The 23,447-nt window shown below is 33.8% G+C and overlaps 5 protein-coding genes and 1 non-coding gene across 8 annotated transcripts in view; 4 read left to right on the top strand and 2 right to left on the bottom strand.

The window, feature by feature from the left end:
• Window positions 1-8,362, top strand: part of LOC135134577 (sodium/calcium exchanger Calx) — a 133,934-nt gene extending 125,572 nt beyond the window's left edge. For both annotated transcript variants that reach the window (XM_064063277.1, XM_064063276.1), the window contains exons 7-8: window positions 2,056-2,227; window positions 5,627-8,362. In XM_064063277.1, coding sequence (XP_063919347.1) covers window positions 2,056-2,227; window positions 5,627-5,831 — 377 coding nt within the window. In that variant the 3' untranslated portion in view covers window positions 5,832-8,362. The remainder of the gene's footprint in view (window positions 1-2,055; window positions 2,228-5,626) is intronic.
• Window positions 8,363-9,837: 1,475 nt separating this feature from the next.
• On the top strand, window positions 9,838-11,481 carry LOC135134285 (stromal membrane-associated protein 1). Its single transcript, XM_064062913.1, has 2 exons — window positions 9,838-10,054; window positions 10,333-11,481. The coding sequence occupies exons 1-2, from the start codon at window positions 9,937-9,939 to the stop codon at window positions 11,448-11,450; spliced, it is 1,236 nt and encodes a 411-aa protein (XP_063918983.1). The 5' UTR covers window positions 9,838-9,936; the 3' UTR covers window positions 11,451-11,481.
• Window positions 11,482-12,397: 916 nt separating this feature from the next.
• On the top strand, window positions 12,398-15,384 carry LOC135134214 (DNA helicase MCM8-like). Its single transcript, XM_064062840.1, has 11 exons — window positions 12,398-12,631; window positions 12,681-13,055; window positions 13,108-13,367; window positions 13,419-13,523; window positions 13,573-13,734; window positions 13,787-14,164; window positions 14,210-14,422; window positions 14,473-14,591; window positions 14,640-14,862; window positions 14,924-15,085; window positions 15,141-15,384. Exons 1-11 carry the CDS (start codon window positions 12,400-12,402, stop codon window positions 15,342-15,344), a joined length of 2,433 nt encoding a protein of 810 aa, XP_063918910.1. The 5' UTR covers window positions 12,398-12,399; the 3' UTR covers window positions 15,345-15,384.
• A 749-nt stretch (window positions 15,385-16,133) lies between these two features.
• Trnad-guc (transfer RNA aspartic acid (anticodon GUC)) lies at window positions 16,134-16,205 on the top strand. Its single transcript has one exon. It is a non-coding gene; the product is annotated as a tRNA-Asp (tRNA).
• Window positions 16,206-16,298: 93 nt separating this feature from the next.
• Window positions 16,299-17,143, bottom strand: LOC135134420 (uncharacterized). 2 transcript variants are annotated; one of them, XM_064063102.1, is made up of 5 exons: window positions 17,035-17,143; window positions 16,930-16,981; window positions 16,796-16,873; window positions 16,534-16,739; window positions 16,299-16,485 (listed from the first exon to the last, which is right to left on the bottom strand). In XM_064063102.1, the coding sequence occupies exons 1-4, from the start codon at window positions 17,047-17,049 to the stop codon at window positions 16,576-16,578; spliced, it is 309 nt and encodes a 102-aa protein (XP_063919172.1). In that variant the 5' UTR covers window positions 17,050-17,143; the 3' UTR covers window positions 16,299-16,485; window positions 16,534-16,575. The 2 variants fall into 2 exon arrangements, with proteins under 2 accessions (XP_063919172.1, XP_063919171.1); XM_064063101.1 differs by having other exon boundaries at window positions 16,538-16,739.
• A 2,871-nt stretch (window positions 17,144-20,014) lies between these two features.
• LOC135134189 (uncharacterized) lies at window positions 20,015-20,843 on the bottom strand. The gene is made up of 4 exons (XM_064062815.1): window positions 20,631-20,843; window positions 20,515-20,578; window positions 20,386-20,463; window positions 20,015-20,337 (listed from the first exon to the last, which is right to left on the bottom strand). The coding sequence occupies exons 1-4, from the start codon at window positions 20,640-20,642 to the stop codon at window positions 20,144-20,146; spliced, it is 348 nt and encodes a 115-aa protein (XP_063918885.1). The 5' UTR covers window positions 20,643-20,843; the 3' UTR covers window positions 20,015-20,143.
• Between the last annotated feature and the right edge of the window lie 2,604 nt (window positions 20,844-23,447).

Genomic DNA, 23,447 nt, shown 5'->3' with positions numbered 1-23,447 from the left:
TGAGATATACAGGTGTTTACTCAACATGCGGAACAAATTCAGGAGGCTATTACTTGGGTTATTTTAAAATTTTTTATCCTTGGATTATTTTCGAAAAGAAGCTTTCGTTTTGAAGATACAGATCGATAAAAGCTTTCCGAAAAATAATGCTTTATTAATTCATTTTAAACATAAAAATTCCTAATCTACAAAAACTACTGAAATACTAGGATTGTTTTCCTCGATTCGCCCATTTCTGAAATCCTCTTCATGTTCCAATGGAATAGTGTACATTAATGTTTTCATATGGTCCCATAAATAAAAATCCAAGTGATGTGAGTCTGGGGATCGAGCAGGCCATGAGTGAGGTCAACCTCGACCAATCAGCGAACTTCATATGTTGCGTTTAAAAACTCATGAGTGACCATACTAAAATGTGCTGGTGCACCATCGTGCATAAACCAAATTACATTTTTGTTATCAACGGTACATCCTCTAGAAAATTCTGTTTTCTCCATATATAGAAAAATATGATTTGTAACTACTTTCACACGTTTATTAGCACTTCTCTTTGTCATGTTATTAAATTTGTATGTCTGACAATTTCATTACCTATTCATTCTTATTCTTTGTGCGGCTTCCGCTGTAGTGCTTAAATTTGTACTTTTCACACGTCTTGCCGCATAACTTTTTCGTCCTCCACATTTCCGCTGCGATAGGTTGTAACATTATCAACTCTTCTGTTTTTTGCGATACTTTTAGTTGATTTTTTGCTCCTCCAGATCCAGTAATCTAAAAAAATGCATAAAATCGATACTAAACATTTTCTCTCACGAGCGTTCTGATGATAGCAGTTTCGTTAGCGAAACGTGTCCCAATTTGTACCATACGTGATATTACAGCTTTGTCCTTCGCGTATCAATAGATCTTTCTACGAACGTAAACTTATAAAATATGCACTTTACAGCTATGCTAACTGGTGCATGTGTGTCGTCAAACAAAGCCGTAAATCGAACTAATACCAACATTAAACAGATTTCTGACTAGTGTAACAGTTGCACTCTAGGTTATTTGCTGAATAGTCTTACTGTTTGCAGACAATATGGATAAGCCAACAACTGTCGTTGAATTCTAAAATTATTATTGTTCTGGAAACACCTCAAAACTTCCCAAGTGGTAATGGTAAGAGTGCTCTAAACCCTCTCTACCCAATGATGATTTATCAAAGATAACAAAAACAAGTTTTAATGGGCAATCATCTCGCAAGCTTGAGATGAGCAATAAAGCTGCCATTACGTATAACGGTGTAACTGTGAAACTAAAGCGATCATGTTTTCCTTTTGGTGTAAACTATCTGGAAGTTATAGTCAACTATCTATCATTATGATAATCAGGTGCATGTCACAATGCTCCTTTAACGGCAAACTAAAAGTCGGTAATCGATCCACGGAATGAATAATGCAATCCTTTAACCTTTTTCCGGTTGGAATCCTTGCTACGAATGTGAAATACTTTATTAAATGATAAGGTTAACATGGCCTGGGATAATCATTCGACTTTTTTTCAATTTCGGAGCCTATTTCCCGGCATCTCATTAAACGATAGAGTTCGGAAGACTCTTATGAAATTTAATTTTATGCTTATAGATCTCTCAACGTTGACATTTTCAATTTGAAATTCCCCAACGTTTATTTTCATCTCCCTATAGGTACACCAAGAGGAAATAATTCGTGTGCATGTCTTCCACTCCTCCACACACAATTTATTCCGTTTAATATACTTCCATCTTCCTTTGAGAATGTACGTTCAATAGTCACCCGGTTTGAAACATCACATCACGTCTTGGCCTCGTTCATAATGGATTAGGTGTTTGCGGAGGGCTATGGAACAAAAGTGCAGCTGTTTGGATTTTATGACGTTCTCCCCTTTATACCGGGAAATAATTAGATCCCGGGCGTAATGAAGGGACGTCAATTCCCGGCAATCGTTTTCTTTGCGACCGCGATATCCTGATTTGATCTTTTTGACACGGTGTTGTAACATCGAGAATTCCAAGCAGTGGGTTATCTGTTCCAGACACATTCGCCAGCAAAGTAGCCGCCATCCATGATAAGCATGCCGATGCCAGTATAGGAAATGTAACAGGAAGTAATGCCGTGAACGTGTTCCTTGGTATCGGAGTGGCCTGGTCAATGGCGGCGATTTACCACGCCACGAAAAGAAAACCGTTCCGGGTAAAACCGGGGAAGTAAGTTAAGGGTTGAAAAGGAAGCGATGAGGGAAGCAGTTTGTTTATTTGTAAAATGGTGTGTAAACCTTGGCACGAATGAGTTGAGGAGGTCGCAATCGCCACCTTACTTCCACCACGAAATAGAGAAGCAGGAAAAAGGCAAATCTGTGACTGAAATATCAAACGATTTCATCTGGTTAAAACCTGCGTTTGGCAGGGACTTTTTTCCACCAAAACGATTTTCTCGTTTAGCTTGTGTAATAAGAGTGTTGTTAAAATCTTATTTTTACGCGGGTTATATAGTTGGATAAATAATTTGAAACTTGTTTGTGGTCAATTTATTTTGCTATGAATACTTTTAAATGACCATCACATTTTAGTAGCTGCTAAATTTCTCAGTACAATTTTTTTTCCAAAAACATGTACTATCAATAACGAGAAGTAACATTTCTTGAAAAAATTGGTCGACAGAACTTCCCTCGCACCTGAAGTACAACCCAACAAATTCGCCTTCTTTGAAAAATTAAAACAAAAATGCGCTTTTTGGTTCTTTCATTTTTTTCAATTTTTCATTTTTTTTGTTTATTCAGTTTTTCGATTTCACAATTTTTCCAGCTTTCAAGTTTAAATGCTTGTTTTTCAATTTTCCAACTTTTGAATTTTTCAATTTTTTAATTTTTCGATTTTTTGAATGTTCGTTTCTTCAAATTTCCGATTTGCAATGTTTCGTTTCGGTTTTTTATTCTTTTTATTTTTACAATTTTTAGATTTTTCAATGTTCCGAATTTACAATTTCTTGTTTTTCAATATCACTTTTTTCAATTTTTCGTTTGTTCAATTTGTCGATATGCAATTTATCATATTATTCATTTTTTTGATCCGTCTTTTTAGTTTTTTGATTTGCCAACTTTTAGATGTTTCAATTTTTAAATTTTGAAATTGATTTGAGTTTTGGAATTTTTAATTTTACAATTTTTCATTTCTTTAAATTTTCGATTTACAATTTTTCGTTTCGGTTTTTATATTCTTCTTTTTTTTCTTTAGTGTTTCAATTTTTCAGCATTTGGTTTTATAATTTTTCTTTTTTCAATGTCAAATTTCTCAACTTCTGAATTTTAAAATTTTTCAATTTGCAATTTATAGGTTTTTCATTTTTCAGTTTTTCCAACTTTTAGATTTTTTAAATTTAAATTTTTTAATTTTGGTTTCTTCAGTTTTTTATTTGCAATTTTCTAGTTTTCTTTTTAAATAAGTAATTATAAATTAAAAATTTTTTCACTCTTTCAATTACACGATTTTGGAATTTTTCCATCGGTCAGTTATTAAATTTTAAAACTTTTTCATTTATTCGATTTTTAATACGTTATTTCGATTTTTAATTTTTAAATTTCTCGATATTTAATTTTTCAATTTTTCTATATTTGAATGTTACAATTTTTCGAATTTTTTGACGATTCTACAATTTTTTGTTTTTAAAATTTTTGGGTTTTCCAAATTTTTCGAGTCATGATTTTTCCTATTTTTAAATTCCTCGATTTTTAGTTTTTCAATGTTTAAATTTTTCTTTTCCTCAGTTCTTGATTTGCAACTTTTGTAATTTTCATTCTAAATATGTAATATGTAATTATAACTTTAAAATTTTTCACTTTTCCAATTTTACGATTTTAGCATTTTTACATTTTTCGATTATTGGATTCTAAAACTTTTTCATTTATTCAATGTTTCAATTTTTCGATTTTTTATTGTTAGTTTTTCAATTTTACAATTTTTACGATTCTAAACTTTTTTAATTTCACAATTTTTGGGTTTTCCAATTTTTCGATTGATTGATTTTAAGTTTTTTAGTGTTTCAATTTTTTCGCTTCTTGTTCTTCGATAATCAATTTTCGATTTTCCACTTTTCGATTTTGCAATTTCCAGTTTTTTTCGGTATTTCGATTATTCAATTTTTTCAGATTTTTCAGTTTTTCGATTTTTAATTTTTTGATTTTTCAACTTTTCGAATAAAAAATTGGAAAAATTGTAAAACTGAAAAGTTGAAAAACCAAAAATAAAAAACCGAAAAAGTATATAATGGAAAGTTCGCAAAATATAAAAATTGGAAATCAAGAACTTGAAAAATTGAAGAAATCGAAAGATTAAAAACTGACAAACTTAAAAATCGAAAAAATCCAAAATCAAAAAAAAACGAAAAATATTGTAAAATCGAAATATTGAAAATTAAAGAGATCGAAAAATCGGATAATTAAGAAATCCAAAAATTGCAAATTTAAAAATTTTAAAAATTAAAAAATTGAGGGACTCCAAAAATCAAAGATTGGAAATATGAAAAACTGAATAAACGAAAGATTACAAAATCGAAAGACATATTGAAAAAAATTAAAGAAACATAAAAATGAAAATCAAGGAAATGAAAATTAAAAAATAGGGAAAATGAAAAATAAAAAATCAGGAAAATGAAAATGAAAAATCGGGAACTTGAAAAATTGAGGAAACGAAAAATTGAAAAATAGAAAAATTAAAAATTGAAAAATATGGAAATTGACAAATTGAAAAATCGAAACAATTAAAGTTGATAAAACGAAAAATTATGAAAGCGAAACATTGAAAAATGGAAAAATTAAAAAAATAAAGAAAATAAAAGAACGAAAAATTATGATATCAAAAAGTTGGTCCACAAATATGGAGTTATATTTTGCATATTTCATAAAGGTTTTTTAGATAACGTCATCAATTTTTTTAGAAGCGGGTAAATTAATAAATTTTGATTAACGATTTACCATGAGTGTGATAACCTTAAAACGTTTGCAAAATTTTAGAACATTCGATTTTGCAGTTTCAAAATTAAATTGCAAAATGTTAAATAATTTTGATCTTTTTTCCAAAAACCTGAATGTCCAGGGTAAACACGGATTCATAAACCACATGTGAAATATTATCTTATTTTATAAAATTGGAATAATATTTACTAATGTAAATTTTGAAGATGACGTCATTGTATTGTTGGTGGGGATGTTTATCCAAGTTTTAAATACCGATTTACCATATACACGATATTCCTAATACACATATACATAAAATTTGACAACAATCGGTCCAGTAGTTTCGGAGATAATCGAAGGACCTATTTTTTCGTACTCTTGGGGTCATGTAGCTAGTCGTTCAGAAAATAAAAAATCGACAGTTATTTAAATATCTCGAAAGATTTTCAAGGCGTATTTTTTAAATTTTTTGATGATATCTACTGTTTTCAAAATTTTTAATAAATATTTTTGACGCGTATAAAAATAACACGATTGCGCCTTTTTCCTGCTGTTCAATGAGCGTTACTTGAGATCGATTCTTCACCTTTTTTAAGTTGTCTTCCCTTACCACTTTCACCACCTTAGCCACAACGCTAACAACCCCCCTTTACAGTTTAGCCTTCTCCGTGACGATATTCTGCTCGGAGGCGGCGGTCTGCATCCTAGTTCTAATGTTGCGTCGATCGCGGATTGTCGGCGGCGAGTTGGGAGGACCAAAGTGCCTCAAGGTCCTAACGGCGGCTTTTTTCCTCGTTCTGTGGTTATTTTACCTCACCATGTCTACGCTGGAAGTTTATCACGTCATTAAAGGATTCTAGGACGTGTGCGCGGAGTTCTTCAATGACTATCCTGATCCTCGAGTTCTTGGTAAACTACTACAACGAATCAGCGTTCTGTTTACAAATCCAGCACTAGTCACCGTGGTTGTGGTTACGTCATACTTAATCTAAGGCTTCTAAAAATCAAATGTACTTAAATTATTTAAAGGCGTCCGCGAATCGCACGGTTCCAATCCATGCAATAATGCAATAACATAACCTCAAATTACAACGTCACGTGCGTACGATTGGAGCCGTTTGATTGGTCGATGCGTTTAATTTAGATGGTGATTAGTCCACTTCACACAACTCAATTTCTGCTTATCGATTTAGTGATCGCCATCTTATGGCTAAAGTATAGACTTGATTTTTGCCTTAACGACAGGCCTGCCATTGTACTAGATTATATTTTTATTGAGTCAGTTTTACAATGATCCTAGTACAAAAGGAGATATATTTATTTTGCATCATAGAAGCAGATTTTTTTAAGAGGACATGATTACGCACTTTGAATTATATTGGAATAAACTTGAACTAGATTATAGTCTGAATTAGCCTTAGAGTATGCGAGTGTTCAATAACATAGCCTACAAAGACTACGTCAACCTTAATTATTATAATGTTGTAAGTTACGCTGTTATATAGTATACGGGTGTACCGAATCTACCGCCCACCTTCGTATCTAATGTCCATTCCGTCTGAAAATGGTATACTGTTGTGGGGGCCAGATTCGAGACGGCTGTATGTCGATATAGTCTAGTCATGTTAGTTATTAAATTCAACTGTGTAAAAAGTGATTTAAAAAGACCACGATAGTAAAATGGGAATTCAAATTATACACACAAGAATTAATTCAAAAGGCTGAAGAATGGAACCATATGGTAGTAAATATTCTGAATGTGTACTGTAGGTAAAGGTATATTTAAAAGTATTATTCTTTCTAATAGCAGAGTTTTTCGTACACAATTCTTCCGGTTTTTCGCTCTCTAGCATACTGTGATCTCTTTTAGATTACGCCAAATTCCTTCTAGCTTCGTACAAGTAATGAGCTTTTAAATATACCAATACATCCCCTAATAGGTTTTGTACACGTAGAAAAATTAATCAAAAACACGAATTTTGTATGGAGGTAGATAGTCGTAGTGACACCTGTAGACCTTTTGCTATAATTTGATTCCTCCCATTAGACAAATATCAAAAGGTAAAAGCGAAGAGCCAATACTCGATTATTTTACAATCTAATGTGTTTAGATATTACTTCCAAATAGTTAAGAGTTTATATATTTTATTTTAATGTCATCAAGTGGCGACAATTCGAGCTGAACGGGACCAGATATAGTAAACAGCAGTTTGGAACTAGTTTAAAGGCACCTGATTAACGTAATTTAACGTAGTAGGAGTTCAATAATTTCAAAAATCAAACGCATTTTCAAAATTCTACCAAGATGAACCCCGGCTGTATAGGCAACTAGCAACACCTCTTTAACTTTTTTTTGGAAAAGCGCTGTCTTGTAGGGACACTCAAACTTGAAACAATTTAAACGTACTGTGTGTTGCCTATACATTCAGGATGCATCTAACCACTATGACATATTTCACAATATCGCTACGCTTCTTGCCTTTAAATTAGTTCCACATGTAGATAAAGCCGTGTTGTGCATCGCTGATTGTTGCGCCATTTTTCGCTTCCGGGAAAGTCCGCGTTTGCGGATACAAATAAATACAGGGCCGTACTGAATTTAAGTATTCCAACAGTGTCGATTACGTGACTGAGAAAGCGAACCTTCGTCTAAAATCTCCGGCTGAATCAGCCGTTTCAAGAACGCCTCGAATTGTCGGAGCTTGGTGGATTTAGTAACCGTAAAGTTGTATCCATGTGTTGTTTGTTTCATAGTTTTCTCGTTCTTACCAAAAATCATCCCGTTTTCATGTTTCATATAGGGCTTCCAATAGAAATTCACGGAATTATTTTCGGAGTCTTGTAATTTTAGTAAAACCTCAACGATGATTTCAAGCTTATTATATATTTTTTTACAAAATGCATACGTTTTGTGATGTACCTAGTTGTAAATGTAATGAAATTTTTACATCCCCAGATGTACTAAAATGTAAGTCCAGGAGTTAATATAATTCAATTGTGAGTGTTTTAGAGACCACTTTATTGTAAACAAGTGTTTTACGGCAACAAAATCCTACTTAATTAACATATACCCGATAATTATATTACCTTACCCTCAGAGATGTAATTTCATTTAGGAACCGTGTTTACACGTGTTTCCTTTGAAATAGTTTATAGGTGTGGGTTTTACCAACTTCGGTTTTAATTAATTAATTTATTGTTTTAAATTATATTTTTTTATTACTTTATTGTAGGTTAGTATGTTACATATCTTTGGCACAACGGTGCAAGCCAAATGAACCAAAACATTATTTATTATAGAATGGATATTTGCTAGAGTTGTTGTCATAATATTCAATTAATTATTAAATTTAAACAGAGAATGTTCGATTCAATAAAGAGTATGTACCTAGACGATTTTTAATTATCTCCCCTGAGTCGTCAATTTTACAAAAATTTCAGTTTAAAGAAACAGAAACGCTCCCAAAGTCGACTTCAAGAAAATATGTATAAATACAAACGAATTACCTGCAGATGACGTCACAGCGATATCTAACCAATTCAGGATCTGAGACCTGGCACTAAAAAAATAAATAGATAATAATGAAGAAAAAGAAATTAATCCATTTAGTCATAACTTATTATTATTACAATAATTCATTTTATATAAAGATTCAAATATCTGACAGATAATATGAGTGTTTTTTTAAGAACAACTCATACCAAGCATGAATACCTACACAAAGTAAGTGTTAAATGGTTTCTGGCACCAAGGTGCCAATTGAAATAAACATTATAACTCAAATTACCAAAATGGCATTGTATTTTGTTTATGAATAGAAGTCCATATGTCACCGATGAGATTATTTTATTTATTTTCTGTAGAAACCATTAAGCTCCCACTCTTGTTTGTATAAGTTCCAATAATATATAGCTTGAGGTCTACTTTAAAAAATCTTCAATCAAACATAACGAAAAGAAAATAAGGCTTGACAGCTTTTTAAATTAATTCAATGGTTTGATATCTCAGAGGAAAAAAAATAATTGGATTTATTCACATTAATGTTTACGTAACGACAAAATAAACGAAATTAGATTAATTTTAGAGTAAAACTCTTATTAGTTCTTATAAATTAACACAAGGAATTAACTCTTCCCAACTTTCTAAAAGAAAGTCTTTTAAATGTTAATTGTATGAATTAGGTATACGAGAAAAATACACACAAAGGAATCGATTTACTAAATTTATCGCTGTTAATATCAAAAAGGTTTTCCCAAGAAATCTTTACAAAGCACTTTTGGTGTTTGTGTTTACTTTTTGTATTTTTTATTTAAATAAACCGCAAAATGTAGCTAATCCAAACATCTTTATCGGTTTTTCTTTATGCAAATATACATCAAAAGTTACATTTTCTCATCCACAAAGGAACAATGCGTCTTTGAATAGAAACCGACTCGACCGGACACTCTTCAAAGGTGCAGATCAGTTTAATGCTCTTAACTTGACAAATACAGGGCAAATGAAATATCTTTGTCGTCGTCGAAACTAAATACATAAAACCGAGATTGTGGTAAATGTATTTTTACGACGCTCCTCTGGGACGTGCCCTTATTAAATCCTTTTTATTCTTCAAAAGGATGCCAAGGCGCCACAAAGGGCATTAAATCCACTTTACGAGAAAACACCCAAACGATTACTCTTTTACCAAATTATTTCATCATGGTTACGCACTTTGATGAAATTCCACTTAACTACGCTAATTTCGTGTTAATGAGATTCGTTTAACTGAGGAACACTTAGGATACGGTTTTTCAAATTTGCCGCCCGCGAAATAATCGAATGTGCATTTGACAGGAGTGACAGTTGTGGTGCGCACGCGCAAGCAGTTCAATGACGTTACTGACGTTTGTAAATGGCAACCACCCGCGTTGTCATTTACGAATCGGTTTAATATTATAGATTTTTTATAAATAAATTTAATAGAAATGAGTACGAAAACAGAAAAAGACAAAACAAAGCAATTACAAGATAAATGTCAGTCAGTTCTGAACGGTCTTCTGCGGGACGAAGATAACAAATATTGCGTGGATTGCGACTCAAAAGGTATGTTTAAGTAGTGTTTCTCGTAAAACATTTAATTAAAAAGATCAATTGATCACCAACACTATCGATCAACGTGGCATCAAACTCACCCACATGTATCTTTAGCTTTTGTGAATCATAAAAATTTTCATTGCGCCTATAAGATCGGCGTTATCTTTGTTGCCTTCAGTTCTAATAATAGAGATAAAACAGTCTGTTTTCATATTGGAATCGCATTAAACAGACCCGCATAACTGAATGATAATTGTGTGTTTGTCAGATATCGGATTTCATTGCAGGTCCCAGATGGGCTTCCTGGAACATAGGAGTATTTTTGTGTATAAGATGTGCTGGTATTCATCGAAACTTGGGAGTTCACATCTCAAAAGTCAAGTCCGTGAATTTGGACACGTGGACCCCCGAACAGGTCGTTTCATTGCAACAAATGGGTAATTCTCGAGCACGGGCAGTATATGAAGCTAACCTACCAGATAATTTCCGGCGACCTCAGAACGATTCAAGCCTCGAATCGTTCATCAGAGCAAAATATGAACACAAAAAATACATAGCTAGAGAATGGGTGCCCCCAACCTTGCCAAAAGTCAACTGGGAGAAGGAAATTGACGAAGAAATCGAGAAGCAAAAGCGAAAAAAGAAAACAGTCGTTGAAAAGAAACCCTTAGCCAACGTAGAAGTGCCCCAGTTGCCCAAACCCAAAAACCCGAGCCCCAAACCAGGCCGTGTGACAAGCACGCCAGAAACTAAAAAAGAAAATGACTTGTTAGGTTTACAAAACGGCGAAGACAACTTCAGCGGGTTCTTATCGGCCCCCGCGGCCAACGAAGAACCGAAGAAAGACGAAGAGAAGTCGGCAAAGAGCGAGGAGGAAAGCTTCTTCAACCAGATCGTCCCCACAGAGAAGGAGAAAGTGAAGTTGACGAAAGATAGTATTTTAGCACTTTATAGCAACACGCCAACCAATAATTTTAACCAGTTCCAAAGCCAGATGCCTTATCAGGGGAATTTTCCAGCACAGAATTTTCAGAATTTCGGGGGGTTCCCGCAGGTGCAGCAGCAGGGTTTCGCGGTGGCTCAGCCCGTCGGTCAGTTCGCCCAATGGGGCAGCCAATCGCAGTTCCCCGTTCAGGGTCAGATGCCGGCCGCGCCGGTAAATCAGTTTCCCGTGGCCAATCAGTTTCAAAACGGGCCCGGCCAGTTCGGTAATTTTCCGAATAACAGTCAGTTTCCAGTAGGGGGGCAGTTCGGACAGTTTCCGCAAGGGTTCAACGCAGCGCAAACGCCAAACCCGTTCTTCGCTAATCAAAACGGTTTGCAACAACAGTTCAGTAATTTAAGCTTAAACAACCAAACTTCTGCTAACGCTGCGCCCACACTGGCCACAAATATATGGCAGTAAATCTTATCTTAATAAAATTTAACTTATCTCATTTCTTTTTATCTTGTTTCGTTGCTCACTATTGTGTTTTCCAGTGATATTATAAATTGTCTATTTTTTTATTTCCGTGTCTACTCGTAAGGGACGTTTTTATTGGTTATTACATGCACATTTATATAGACTTGTGATTTATGAAATATAATAACAAAACTATTTATTGGGTGTTGCAATATTTTTACATGGAGGGAATTATTCTAAATGAAATTATTAAGTGCAAACTTTTAACAAAATGTAATGTTACATGTTCAAAACGTTTTGCATTATTTCTTCTATCTTCTAAGACTGTTGCGAGTTCTTTTTGTTATGTAAGTTGGAACACAAAATGTGTACTATCTATTATATACTTTTTTAAACATGGAAATGTATGAAATTTTGATTGCTTATATATGTTGTAAGTAAATTTATGTCAGTACATAAAACAATAAATTTCTTTGGAATTAACTGCTAGTTTCATTGAGTAGGATCACAAATTTAATCTTTACGGTCAGCTGTAAATGAAAACTAAACAGGAAGAACAGATAACCAAACATACCCTGTAAATTTAACGAAAGACTAGAAAGGGGTTTCTGAAGAAATCTTAATGACGTAATAGGGTTAGTATCGTTTAAATAATAAACTATATTAAAGGAGAAACACTTACCCCAAAATGTTTCTTCCACACCACAAATTTTGGCTCAAATTTTTTAGAGAAATTTCATCCCGTAACGTTGGCACCGAAACCATCTATCCTTTCCGTTGTGTTTTTAAAAAATAATCTGTTTTGAAATTTACTAAACAAATTGATTTCAAAATATAAAATTTATGAAACCCTCTATCAAGTTTTTTTAATGATTTAGGGCACGATTTTCGCAACAGTTGAATTTAACCCCAACTTAGCTTATTTATATTTATGCATTGGTGCCCCTGTCCCATGTCCGATTCTGCGATTAATGTCATTTTCAAATGGTGTAAACATAACCTCGCAGCTAAAATAAAATCTAAATATTCAATTTTAATAATGTCTAACCCTCGAAACAACAATCGCCCATGGTTTACGAAAAAACAGCCACAAGTAAACCCAAAATTAGTTAGTGCGGCCACCAATTTTAATTACGAGCCAAAACACGGTTATTACGGATTCAAACTATATTTTCCTGAAGAAGGTTTGTATGTGAAGGGCCTAAGTACAACTTACATTATTTTTCATTGAAGGGGATTTACAAGTTGAAACACTGATCAAATGTGTTGTTCAATTTGAACGTTTCATTAACCGCCATGAGACATCATTTTCCTTACCAGATATCGAAGCACAAAAATCATTCACTGTGGACTATAAATTTTTAATTTCTGACGAAGACGAGCTATGTACTGTGTGGCAAAATTTTAAATCTGAAATTATTAATAATACAGAGTTTTGTTTAAATTGCATGGGATTGGCTATGCATCAGACTATTGTAAAAGATTATGTGGATAAAAGTAAACATTCAGAAGAGGGTAATACACATAAATCCTTAGGGATAATTAGAGCAAGACTTATCAATTATGAACCTATCCAACAAATCAAAGATATCCGTGTAAATAACTACAGTAAGCAAAAAACGCAAAATTTATGTAATATTAATAAATAACGAAATTGTAGACAAATTAGTGTCCCTCAGGGGTACAGTTATTAAAGCAGCAAACATAAAAATAATGTACCAATACATGGTATTTTCTTGCAGTACTTGTACAGGAGTTCAAGTTTTTAAACAAGTGGATAATGTGTACACTGTGCCCAATAAATGCTTGACAAGTGGTTGCAGAGCTCAGTCAAATTTCAAGCCCTTGTATAATTCACCCTACACAAGAACAATTAGCTTCCAATCTATAAAAATTCAAGAGTTATTAGGGAGTGATGAGGTTTGTTATTCACATTCATAAATATTACTCCGTAACTGATTAAATGCCTAGTTTGAGACTGGACGTGTTCCTAGAACTTTAGAATGTGAGTTTACTGAAGACCTAGTCAATTCTTGTGTTCCTGGAGATGACATAACAATAACAGGAGTAATTAAGGTGACTATTATCACATTCCTACACAGTTAATTAATTAATTAACCTTCAGGTGCGCAACTGCAATGAGTCGTCCAACAAAAATAAACCAAACACCCTCTTCCTCTTGTACTTAGAAGTCATCTCCATCGTTAATAATAAAAATCAAAGCGAAGGCAGTTATGGGGCTTCTGAACGCATCACTTTCAATATAACAGACTACTACGCAATCCAAGTAATGACTAAAAATACCAACCACGACTAACTAATAAGTTAAAACGTTGCAGAAAATCCATGCTGAGCCCAACCTCTTTAGATTTCTTGTCCACTCCCTATGCCCCAACATTTACGGGCACGAACTAGTCAAAGCTGGCCTCCTTCTCGCGCTTTTTGGGGGCACGAAATCAGACAGACAACGTGCAGAGTCTCACGTTCTCATGGTTGGCGACCCTGGTTTGGGAAAATCGCAGATGTTGCATGCTTGCGTAAATGTGGCCCCTAGGGGAGTCTACGTTTGCGGTAACACAAGCACTGGGTCTGGCTTGACTGTGACTATGACTAGGGAAAGCGGGGGAGAGTATGCTTTAGAAGCGGGGGCTTTGATGCTAGCGGATCAAGGGTGTTGTTGTATTGATGAGTTTGATAAAATGCCTACGCAACACGCGGTATGTGCATACTTTTTATGTATTTATAATTTATGGGAGAAATAGAGTCTTTTAGAAGCCATGGAACAACAAACTATTAGTATAGCGAAAGCTGGGATTGTCTGTACATTACCAACTAGGGCTACGATTTTGGCTGCTGCAAATCCCACAGGGGGGCACTACAATAAAGCGAAAACTATTGCAGAAAATTTGAAAATTAGTTCTCCAATGTTGTCTCGTTTTGATCTGATTTTTATTCTTCTGGACCAGCCTAATGAGGTTTGTTTATGAAACTAAAATGTATTAGTATGTAGAGGAAACTGTTTTAGGAGCTGGATATGATGCTTTCAGAGCACGTTTTGGCTTTACATTCTGGAAAAAGTGGATCAAGCTATGCTATAAATAAAACTTACTCTAGGATATCAAATGCCTGTAATAACAGCCTAAGGTAGGTTTACACGCACTAATGCAGTAACTGGTTAAGATGGATTTGTAGAGGTCGCTTAAGTCTACAAAATGACGACGAAATCGACCACTTACCTCATAGTCTGTTCAGGAAATACATAGCTTACGCTCAAAAATATGTTAATCCGCAACTGTCAGATGCAGCTAAGAAAGTATTAAGGGATTTTTATTTCCAACTACGAAAACAATATCAAACTGGCGACTGTACACCAATCACAACAAGGCAATTGAACTCGCTAATCAGACTAACACAGGTTCATATTTATCTATTCTATTCTACTAAAGTTTACATTTAACTTCTTGTTTGCTTAATAGGCAAGGGCAAAAGCAGAACTGAGGGAGGAAGCCACCAAAGAAGACGCAGTTGATGTCGTAGAAATAATGAAAGAGACTTTGGTGGATATTTTCACTGACAGCAAAGGTGTTATGGACACCACAAGGTCACAATGTGGTACCGGCATGAGCACCAAAAATCAAGTAATATTAATTGACCACCCCTTCATACATATCTACAAACATTGATACTTTTCAGGTTATAAAATTATTAAAACTGATGCAAGCAGCATCCGAATCCGAAACAAAATCGCTTTTTACAACTAACGAAATCCGCGAGTTGAGTGAAGCAGCAGGGATCGCTCAGTCCAAGTTTTACACAGTTTTGCAAAGTTTGAACATTCAAGGTTTCATTTTAAATAAAGGCGCCAATACGTACCAACTGGTCACTGCCGATTTGTGATTATGTAACTAAATTTTGTAAATAAAATTTTCAAAACGCATGAGTTATTATATTTACATGGAACAATTAACAATGACGACGATGATGTACATCAACTACATTACTTACACCTCTTAAGCTCATGATTAACAATACTGGACTTTGTTGAATGAAAAACTACTCAGGACCCCCTCTATTAATATACGCGATTTCTTCCTCGCTAAGTGGGCGCCTCCTCCACCTCTGGGGTATCTGGAAGTCGTAGATGGGTTCTCCAGGTTGGGCTGCGGCGCTTTTGGTTTGGCCACTGGCTGCTCCGGGGGTAGTGGCAGATGTTACTTTTTGTTGGTCACGGGAAGCTCCATATCTGAATCGGATGGAAGGGGCCCTGGCGATGGTGCTTGAGAGGGTCCTGTTGACTACACTGCCGAACATCATCGCAAGGGGGATAACCTAAAAATTTTGATGGGTTGTTGGAAGATTTGTGACGGGTGCATGACGTACTTACACTCTATGATAATGAAAATGCAATTTTAAGTCAGTTTTGGGTCGTGTGGTGGTAATTTTCCAGCTGATTAAGTAAACGAAAATGTTGGGAAGCGACCACGGGCCGTGTGCGCAGGTGTAGATTTTTGAGATATAAATAGACGAAGTGGTTTTAATTTATTGATTGACCTTTGTAATTTTATAACGGTTTTGAATATGTAACGGATGGAAGCAATAGTGTTGTTATGTTATCAAAAAAATTGAAGTATTTACTGTAAGTGGTAAAATGCTTAAAACTTGAACGTATGATACAAATAAATGTAATCCTCGGTAGTATAGTGGTCAGTATCCCCGCCTGTCACGCGGGAGACCGGGGTTCGATTCCCCGCCGGGGAGGACTTTTTTTTTGTATATTTTTTAATAAAATTATTTTAAAAAACTTATTCACTCAACACTTTTAATACTGGCGTTGTAAAATAAAAACCAAAGTCGTGCTTTTTTAATTTTAATTTACTCAGTAAAGAAGCATTTATTCTTAAAAAAATGTAATAAGTCTTACACTATTAAGTTTCGTCGTAAGGACTTAAAAAGTGTACTTATATAATACTATAATTAAAATATTATCTCGATGCGGAAGAAAAGTCAAGAACTGGAAGACTTCTTGCAAGAAACCAAGCTAAAACATTTTTTTTTTTTTTTGTAAATGTTAAGAACTTACTAATACCTACGTGAAGCATTTTAGTCACTCATCCAACTTAACAACGTCTCATTTTGCTTTTTGCCCAAACTCTTGTAGTTTTGTTTTGTACTCTCCACCATACAGGCCATTGCCTTGACGTAGTGAACCATCACTTTTTCTCACCCCTATATTTGCATTATTGTTTACACCACCCAAAGGCACTAAAGGAAACGGAAAATAAGGAAACGGACCTATATGACACTCAAATTTTTAAAATCTGCGGAATGATTAACATTTTCATTGTCACCTTGGCGTAGCGAGCCATCGCTTCCACGAACTCCAATGTCTCCATTGTTATTCACAGCTCCCAGAGGAGTTTGATGACCTAGTTCATGATACATTTGTAAAATAGTTACACATGATTTAAAAGCAATCACCAACCTTGTGCTGAGTGGACGACAAGAACTGCCACCAGCACCGACAAAAATTCAATCTAAACGTGAAATAATTATGATTACGACTACAAAAAAGTAAATAATCGTTTACCAGTCTTTTACTCATTGTACAGTCTAACAGTTCGGCTATACTTCTTTTATAACACTGCTGGATACACACAAGAATCAGATTTGCATGCCATCAAGAAGTCATCAAACGTACCTAAGAATAAAAAAATAAGTGGACTTTCTGGTTTCTTGTGGCCGTTAGAGTCAATACCCAACCACAACATTTGAATTCAAGACATATGCAACAAAGACGATACCGGGATTTTTTTCTTATTAAATCAGATGTGGTACTGTGCATGGGTTGTGTTACTTTCCGAAAATATTGTAATAGAGTCATTCTGACGAAAATATCTACTTTCGATTATTTTTGTCGTTCTCAGAATACGAAAATGTCTCTTGTTTAATGATCGACTTTAAAAACTGATAATAATTAATGCTTTGCTTTAAACATAGCAGTTGCTTAAAAAAAAAATTGTACTAACTAACAAGTTTTACAGTTTATGACAAACTCCTTACAGAGGAACTTCAAGGCCAGGCGTTTACGTTGACAATTATTGTTGTGAAAATTTGCCTTGTAGATTACCACCACCCTTGATATAAATTTATGGGGAAACAAGAGACTGCCAACAAACCACCAAAGCACAGATAAGTGAAGAAAAGTATCTAAACCACGCCTATGCTTTTATATTTTTTCGAGAAAAAACTGAATTTCAGCCATTTCAATATAATCAGCTCATAACCAGTGGCGTAACTACCGGTGTTCCATGTGTTCGCCGGAACACGGGCCAGCTGCTTCAAGGGGCCCGGTCCGGTCACACGGAACATTTTTTTTATTAGATTTTTTTATATTATTGCCCAAATTACATCCCGAAATAAAAAATTCCAAAATGTGCGGTAATCCCAGGATCGGCGATGGTTCATTGCTATTTACGAATTTTTTGCTGCAAAGGGCTGGACTTTTGGCGGCATCTCAATATCATAGACTCAATAAACTCTGGTTTTAGTGACCGGCACCGGCGGTCGAAAATGCAGCAGCATCTGTTTCTAATAAACCTGTTGCAGTGTCGCAATCCCATTGTGGCAAATCTAACACCCCATGTAGTAAATTACCAATCTTTATCGGACAAAAGTATGACTAATTTATGATACAAGACAACAAAATACTTTAATTTTGTCCTCAGATCTACAGTGAAACTTCATACTGTAATAAGACGTGAAAAAAAAATCAGTTTCAGTTGTGTTTTATGAAAACTTTCGTATTTTCAAAACTATTTTAATTTTGTACTTGTGGTGCTTTTTGGAATAATAAAATATATCTGATGTATGTTACAACTAATTTTTTAAGTAGAAAAAAAAGTTGACTGGGAAATTATTAGATTATTACAGAATGGCCTACCTGCACTAGTTTCACTGAAATTATTACAGCATGTTTCACTTTTCTTACAATACCTCTTTCGGTGGCTTCAGCGGAAAGATCTTTTTCGAAATTAAAAATGACTAAAAATTTTTTAAGAAACACAATGGGCCAATGCAGATTATCTTCACTGAATCTCTCAATTGGAAATCAAATTGCCAGAAGCTTAGATGTGTCAAATTTTGTATCAACTTGTGCCCATTGGAAAGCAAGAAGAAAACAATTTTGAGATTAAAAAAAATGGACATTTTTATCTATACTTGTATACTTATATTATAAAGTTGACGAGTTTGTTTGGTTGAACGCGCTAATCTCAGAAACTACTGGTTCGAATTTAAAAAATCTTTTTGTGTTGGATAGTCCATTTATCGTATCTACATATAGGCTACATAACATCAGCTACTATCAATAGAAACGGAGCAGCAATGAAAAATATCGGAAAAACGGGAAAATTATTCCTCCTTTGACAGCTTCCGTTGCTTACAGTGCTTAAACAGTTAAAGTTACATAAAAATCATGTGTGATGGAATTGTTCCCCTCTAAAAGTTCTAAAAAAAAGTCCGCGACAGCATATGTCTATCTCTTAAGGTCGACTCAGTATAACCTTTTTTATGGTAATGAAATTTGTTCTAAAATAATCTAATATACAATTCTGGTGTCACAGTGTTTGTAACCAAACTCCTCCGAAACGGCTTGACCGATTTTTATGAAATTTTTTTGTGTATATTCGGTAGGTCTAGTAAAGTGGCCCACCAATTTTTTTTTAATTATTTAGACATTTTTTATTTTTATTTTTTTTTAAGATTTGGTACCAATAATACATATAACCCTGAATTTTGACCCTTCTACCACCAACCCCCATTTTTTAATAACGATATGAGCATCTTTGCTTTCATCCATAGATGCGCAATAGGGTTGCAAGAGGGCTATTGAATATAATCATTGTCGTACGATAAATTTTTATGTATAATTTATAATTTAATTTAATTATATTTATATGTATCTATTTTAATTTAATTTTTTATTCAACTACCAAAATATTAACTAGAAATGCCAAAACAACGTTTGCCGGGTCGGCTAATATGCATAATTGTATATATATATTTTAATTATATGTATTCAGGTAATTACTGTATTTTATTTTTTTAATTCAGTGTTTCAGGTAGAATGATTTTAATAAAACATAAGCCCTAATTGCAATCTACTCATACTTTACTCATTATACTCGTATTTTTAAATATTTTTATTTCGCTGTTCATTAGGGACCCCACAGTATTGTAGAACACAGGCCCGCAGTTTAATTGTTACGCCACTGCTCATAACAGTGGTGTAGGAGTCAGCGCGATTCCGGCGAAGGTGACTATAGTGCTTCGGCCGTCGCAGCTCGCAGCGAGGAAGGTGACGGTATCGGGTCGGCCGTCGCAGCGACGAAGGTGAGGATAGCTCGTTAACCATCGCAACGAATTTTAATCAGCTTCAGACTCTGTAAGGGTTCATTGTTTTTTGCCTGAGGCTTTTATTAATTAACACTTGTTTGAATAAAGTTATTAATGTTTCATCAGAAAAACGCCGTAATAGATACGTTGAACATACCTATGTACATTAAAAGTTTGATCTATTTTTTTTTGTCTTTATTTGTAATAGAAACTACAGCAACTTTTAGGTTAAACATAGCTGCAGCACATAGATTAGAAAATAGATCAAAGAAATAAACATTTCTCTTTCACGTTTCGTACTTTTATTTTGTTTTGTTTTTCAGTTTGCCCTTTTTGCTTGGCTTTTTCATAGCATTGTTACCATCACCGTAGGCACTAGCATATCGTCCATCACCTTGACGCAACGAACCATCACTTCTTCTAACCCCTACTTTTCCATTATTATCAACACCTCCAAGTGGGTTTATGAAATTTGGATACAAATAATAATACGTTTCTAAAAAATGAAATTAAATTGCCAGAAACAGCAAAATGTTTTAGTTACCTTGACGAAGTGATCCATCACTTCCTCTGACACCTATATCTCCATTGTTATTGACGCCACCATACGATGCTACAGGACCTACCAAATAAATTACTACAAAGTTGCTTTTTAATATAACTTTTTCATTACCTTTATAAAACTCCCACGAAGACGCTGCCACTTGAACTCCTACAATCACTACTAAAAACCCAATCTAAAATAAAAACCAATTAGTCTTCATAGTGAATAAAAACCCGTTTTCTCACTAGTTTCGACATTATTGTCACCTGTTTCGGTTTCAACTAAACTTAAATTACATATTGAAGTTGTTTCCTTTATATGTTGTCAGATGGTCCATAGCAGACAAAATTTACATATCCAACTACAATACAACGACAAAAAATTACTTGACTTGCTGATTTCTTGTGTATCTAAACAATGAAGGAACACAACATATCACTCAGCCAAATAAAACGATGACGCCTCGGAATGTTAAATAATAAGTGTTTTTAAATTGTTGTAATTATTTAAAATTATGGAAGACGTAAAATTTATGTATAAATGCGATTAATGGGAGGAAAGAAAACGATAATTGCGAAGGTCGTCACTTGTGCAGCAAGGTTTTAAAACAATAAACTTTAACACACATTATTTACGCTACGGGGTTGTGATAATATAAGGTCGTTTCGAAAGCGAAACAATTTTTATATCAAATGTAGGACATTCCAACTGATTCTGATAATACGAGTGTTTTCTGGTCACAACCCGAATTGAATTCACTATAAAATAACAACTTTATTGATTTACAAAACAAAAACTGAAGTGTCTTGCGGTAATTCTAAATTTGGGGAATCTAAAATTCTACTTAATTTTGATGTAATAAAATTTGTGTGTCTAAATATTGCTACCTTGACCCTCACTAATACAAAGTTATTATGTAATTAATTACAAGCTTATAACATATTTGTTTGAGTTAAAAACTAAAAAAGCTACGAATTTTAATTGAAAAACAATAATTGGACAACACGTTTAAAACAGTTTGTAGCTTCTGGCCATAAAAATGTGTTTTTTGTATTTTCAGCTTACATAATTCCATCAAAATAACAATTGCATTTTAATTTATCTCTCAATTTGCAGCCATAAAAAATCAAATTTTATGCACATGTTCACCTAACACGAAACCTTGAAAAGTGATTAATTTCAGATCGTGATTTTTACTTCATAAATAATACCTACTTGGACGTAATTTCTTGTATTAATAGCCAGAAGGCACATCTAACTCTGGCTGCGTTGAAAGGCAAAGGTACCAGGATGTGTCGATTTTTTGATGGAATTTGATCATCTGGGCCATCAGTTTGCGTAATTTAAACGTTTAATTTATTCGGATTTGATAATTATAAATGTGTGTAATTTTCACAATAAATATTTATGTTGTGACGAGAAAGCTGCATCTGGCTAATCAGAGGCGGATCGTATCCCCATCAACGAGGTATAATTGAAAGTAAAGTTACTGGGAATAAAGATATAATTCAAAAAAGTTCAGTCGCGAGATTAGAGTGGATGAGTGTGGGAAAACTGAAGAGGATATCCTAAAAATGCATCTGGTAAGGCAATAACTATAATTGTCTGATACATTTTTTCCCGCATTAGCGATATTTTTAATTTTTTTTTTTTAATTTTAAGAGTGACAAAAAAAATATCATACCGACCCCATGCCACTTACATAGTATTAACAAATTCAAGCATTTTTTTAAACTTATACAAAAATTTTTGTTCAGTAAAATTGTGTCGATTCTGCTTTGATGAGACTGGGTTACTTTCAAAAACACGTCAAAAGTGATAAATCGCAAGCTTCACACCAAAATTACGTAACACTGGACAATTCTTCAAAATGTCGGTTGATTTATAAATTTTGTTAGTGGTTTTTTTTTAGAACCGTCTGGGAATCTTATGAAATTTTTTTGTGGATTGTATACATATTTTACACTGTCCTAAATGTCATAGTTCATAGATTTTTTATGCAACAGTAAAACTGCATATTCATAGCATCTGCAAAAAATTAGAAAAAAATGTTATCGATATTTTTTTATGATATTCTTACCGCATTATTTTAAAAAAACACTTGAAAAAGTTAGTAAAATTCACATAAAATCACATACAGTCTGAGATAATTTTTGGGATGAGTTAATATAGGCAAATTTATTTATTTATTTCAAATTCGAAAATTATCTGAATTTTTTTAACATAACTTTACAGGAGCGACACAAAACACGTGTAAACAGTATTTGAAATTTTAAATTGATTTTATCAAGAATGTCTAACTTTATGTTAGCACAGTACGTAAATGTGGCGTAAATTGTATACATGTAAACTTTAACCTTCGATTAATTTTCCTTCCGAGTTCTTAAATGTTCAGTAAATGCTACGTTGAACATATAAGGTTTATTGTTCACATCACCAATTTTGTTTAAATGGTTCTGACATCATGATTAGTCTTCCAATTATTTTAGATATGGATAAGGTCGTTAAGAACGTGTTTATTAGAATATTATTTTGCAAAGAAACCATTAAGCAAAGACAATAGCGAAAACTGACATTTAAAAATTTGATCTCATATTGCCGTCATAATGGAACTTCAAGTTGTTGAACTCCCAAAAATAACAATTTATTTTATTGTTTAAAATACAAACTACTTTGTCTCAGTGTGTAGGTTTATGAATGATTAACTTATGGTGGAAGAGTAATTTTTAACACTGTTCTCTGTTTTCAGAGATTTTGGATATGTGTTCTTGTAACTTTCTTTTTCTACAAAACTCATGCCGCTGAAATACAAGAACCACAAAACTACGGTCCTAAGGAGATACCCACGAACATACCAAAAGCCAGACAGGCCCTAGGTTACGACAAATACGAAAGGCAATCAGTCGATAGCTCCAAAAGATCAGGAAGAGATTTTTATCCGTATGGCAACAACTGGGAAAATTTCGACGTGCCACAAATTGACTACAACTTCGGCTATAATGGCTAAACTAACATCCCACACATGTATTAATAAATTAATTTTATTAAAAATTTAAATAGGT

This window comes from Zophobas morio, unplaced genomic scaffold (assembly GCF_036711695.1).
Source record: "Zophobas morio isolate AGI-343-1 ecotype UQ-CSIRO unplaced genomic scaffold, CSIRO_AGI_Zmor_V1 ptg000023l, whole genome shotgun sequence".
NCBI lineage: Eukaryota > Metazoa > Arthropoda > Insecta > Coleoptera > Tenebrionidae > Zophobas > Zophobas morio.
The sequence above is the reverse complement of the archived record's forward strand: the minus strand, read 5'-3'. Positions and strand labels throughout refer to the sequence as shown.

Excerpts from the sequence above, each read along its gene's own strand:
- LOC135134285 (XM_064062913.1), top strand. The coding sequence starts at position 9,937 with ATGAGTACGAAAACAGAAAAAGACAAAACAAAGCAATTACAAGATAAA. Across the intron at positions 10,055-10,332 it reads CGTGGATTGCGACTCAAAAG|GTCCCAGATGGGCTTCCTGG; the intron begins GTATGTTTAAGT and ends ATTTCATTGCAG.
- LOC135134214 (XM_064062840.1), top strand. The coding sequence starts at position 12,400 with ATGTCCGATTCTGCGATTAATGTCATTTTCAAATGGTGTAAACATAAC. Across the intron at positions 13,368-13,418 it reads AGTTATTAGGGAGTGATGAG|TTTGAGACTGGACGTGTTCC; the intron begins GTTTGTTATTCA and ends TTAAATGCCTAG. Across the intron at positions 13,524-13,572 it reads CAATAACAGGAGTAATTAAG|GTGCGCAACTGCAATGAGTC; the intron begins GTGACTATTATC and ends ATTAACCTTCAG.
- LOC135134420 (XM_064063102.1), bottom strand. Across the intron at positions 16,874-16,929 it reads TGTCGTCCACTCAGCACAAG|GTCATCAAACTCCTCTGGGA; the intron begins GTTGGTGATTGC and ends ATCATGAACTAG. Across the intron at positions 16,740-16,795 it reads CGATGGCTCGCTACGCCAAG|GTCCGTTTCCTTATTTTCCG; the intron begins GTGACAATGAAA and ends AGTGTCATATAG.
- LOC135134189 (XM_064062815.1), bottom strand. Across the intron at positions 20,464-20,514 it reads TTCGTGGGAGTTTTATAAAG|GTCCTGTAGCATCGTATGGT; the intron begins GTAATGAAAAAG and ends TTTATTTGGTAG. Across the intron at positions 20,338-20,385 it reads TGATGGATCACTTCGTCAAG|AAACGTATTATTATTTGTAT; the intron begins GTAACTAAAACA and ends TTCATTTTTTAG.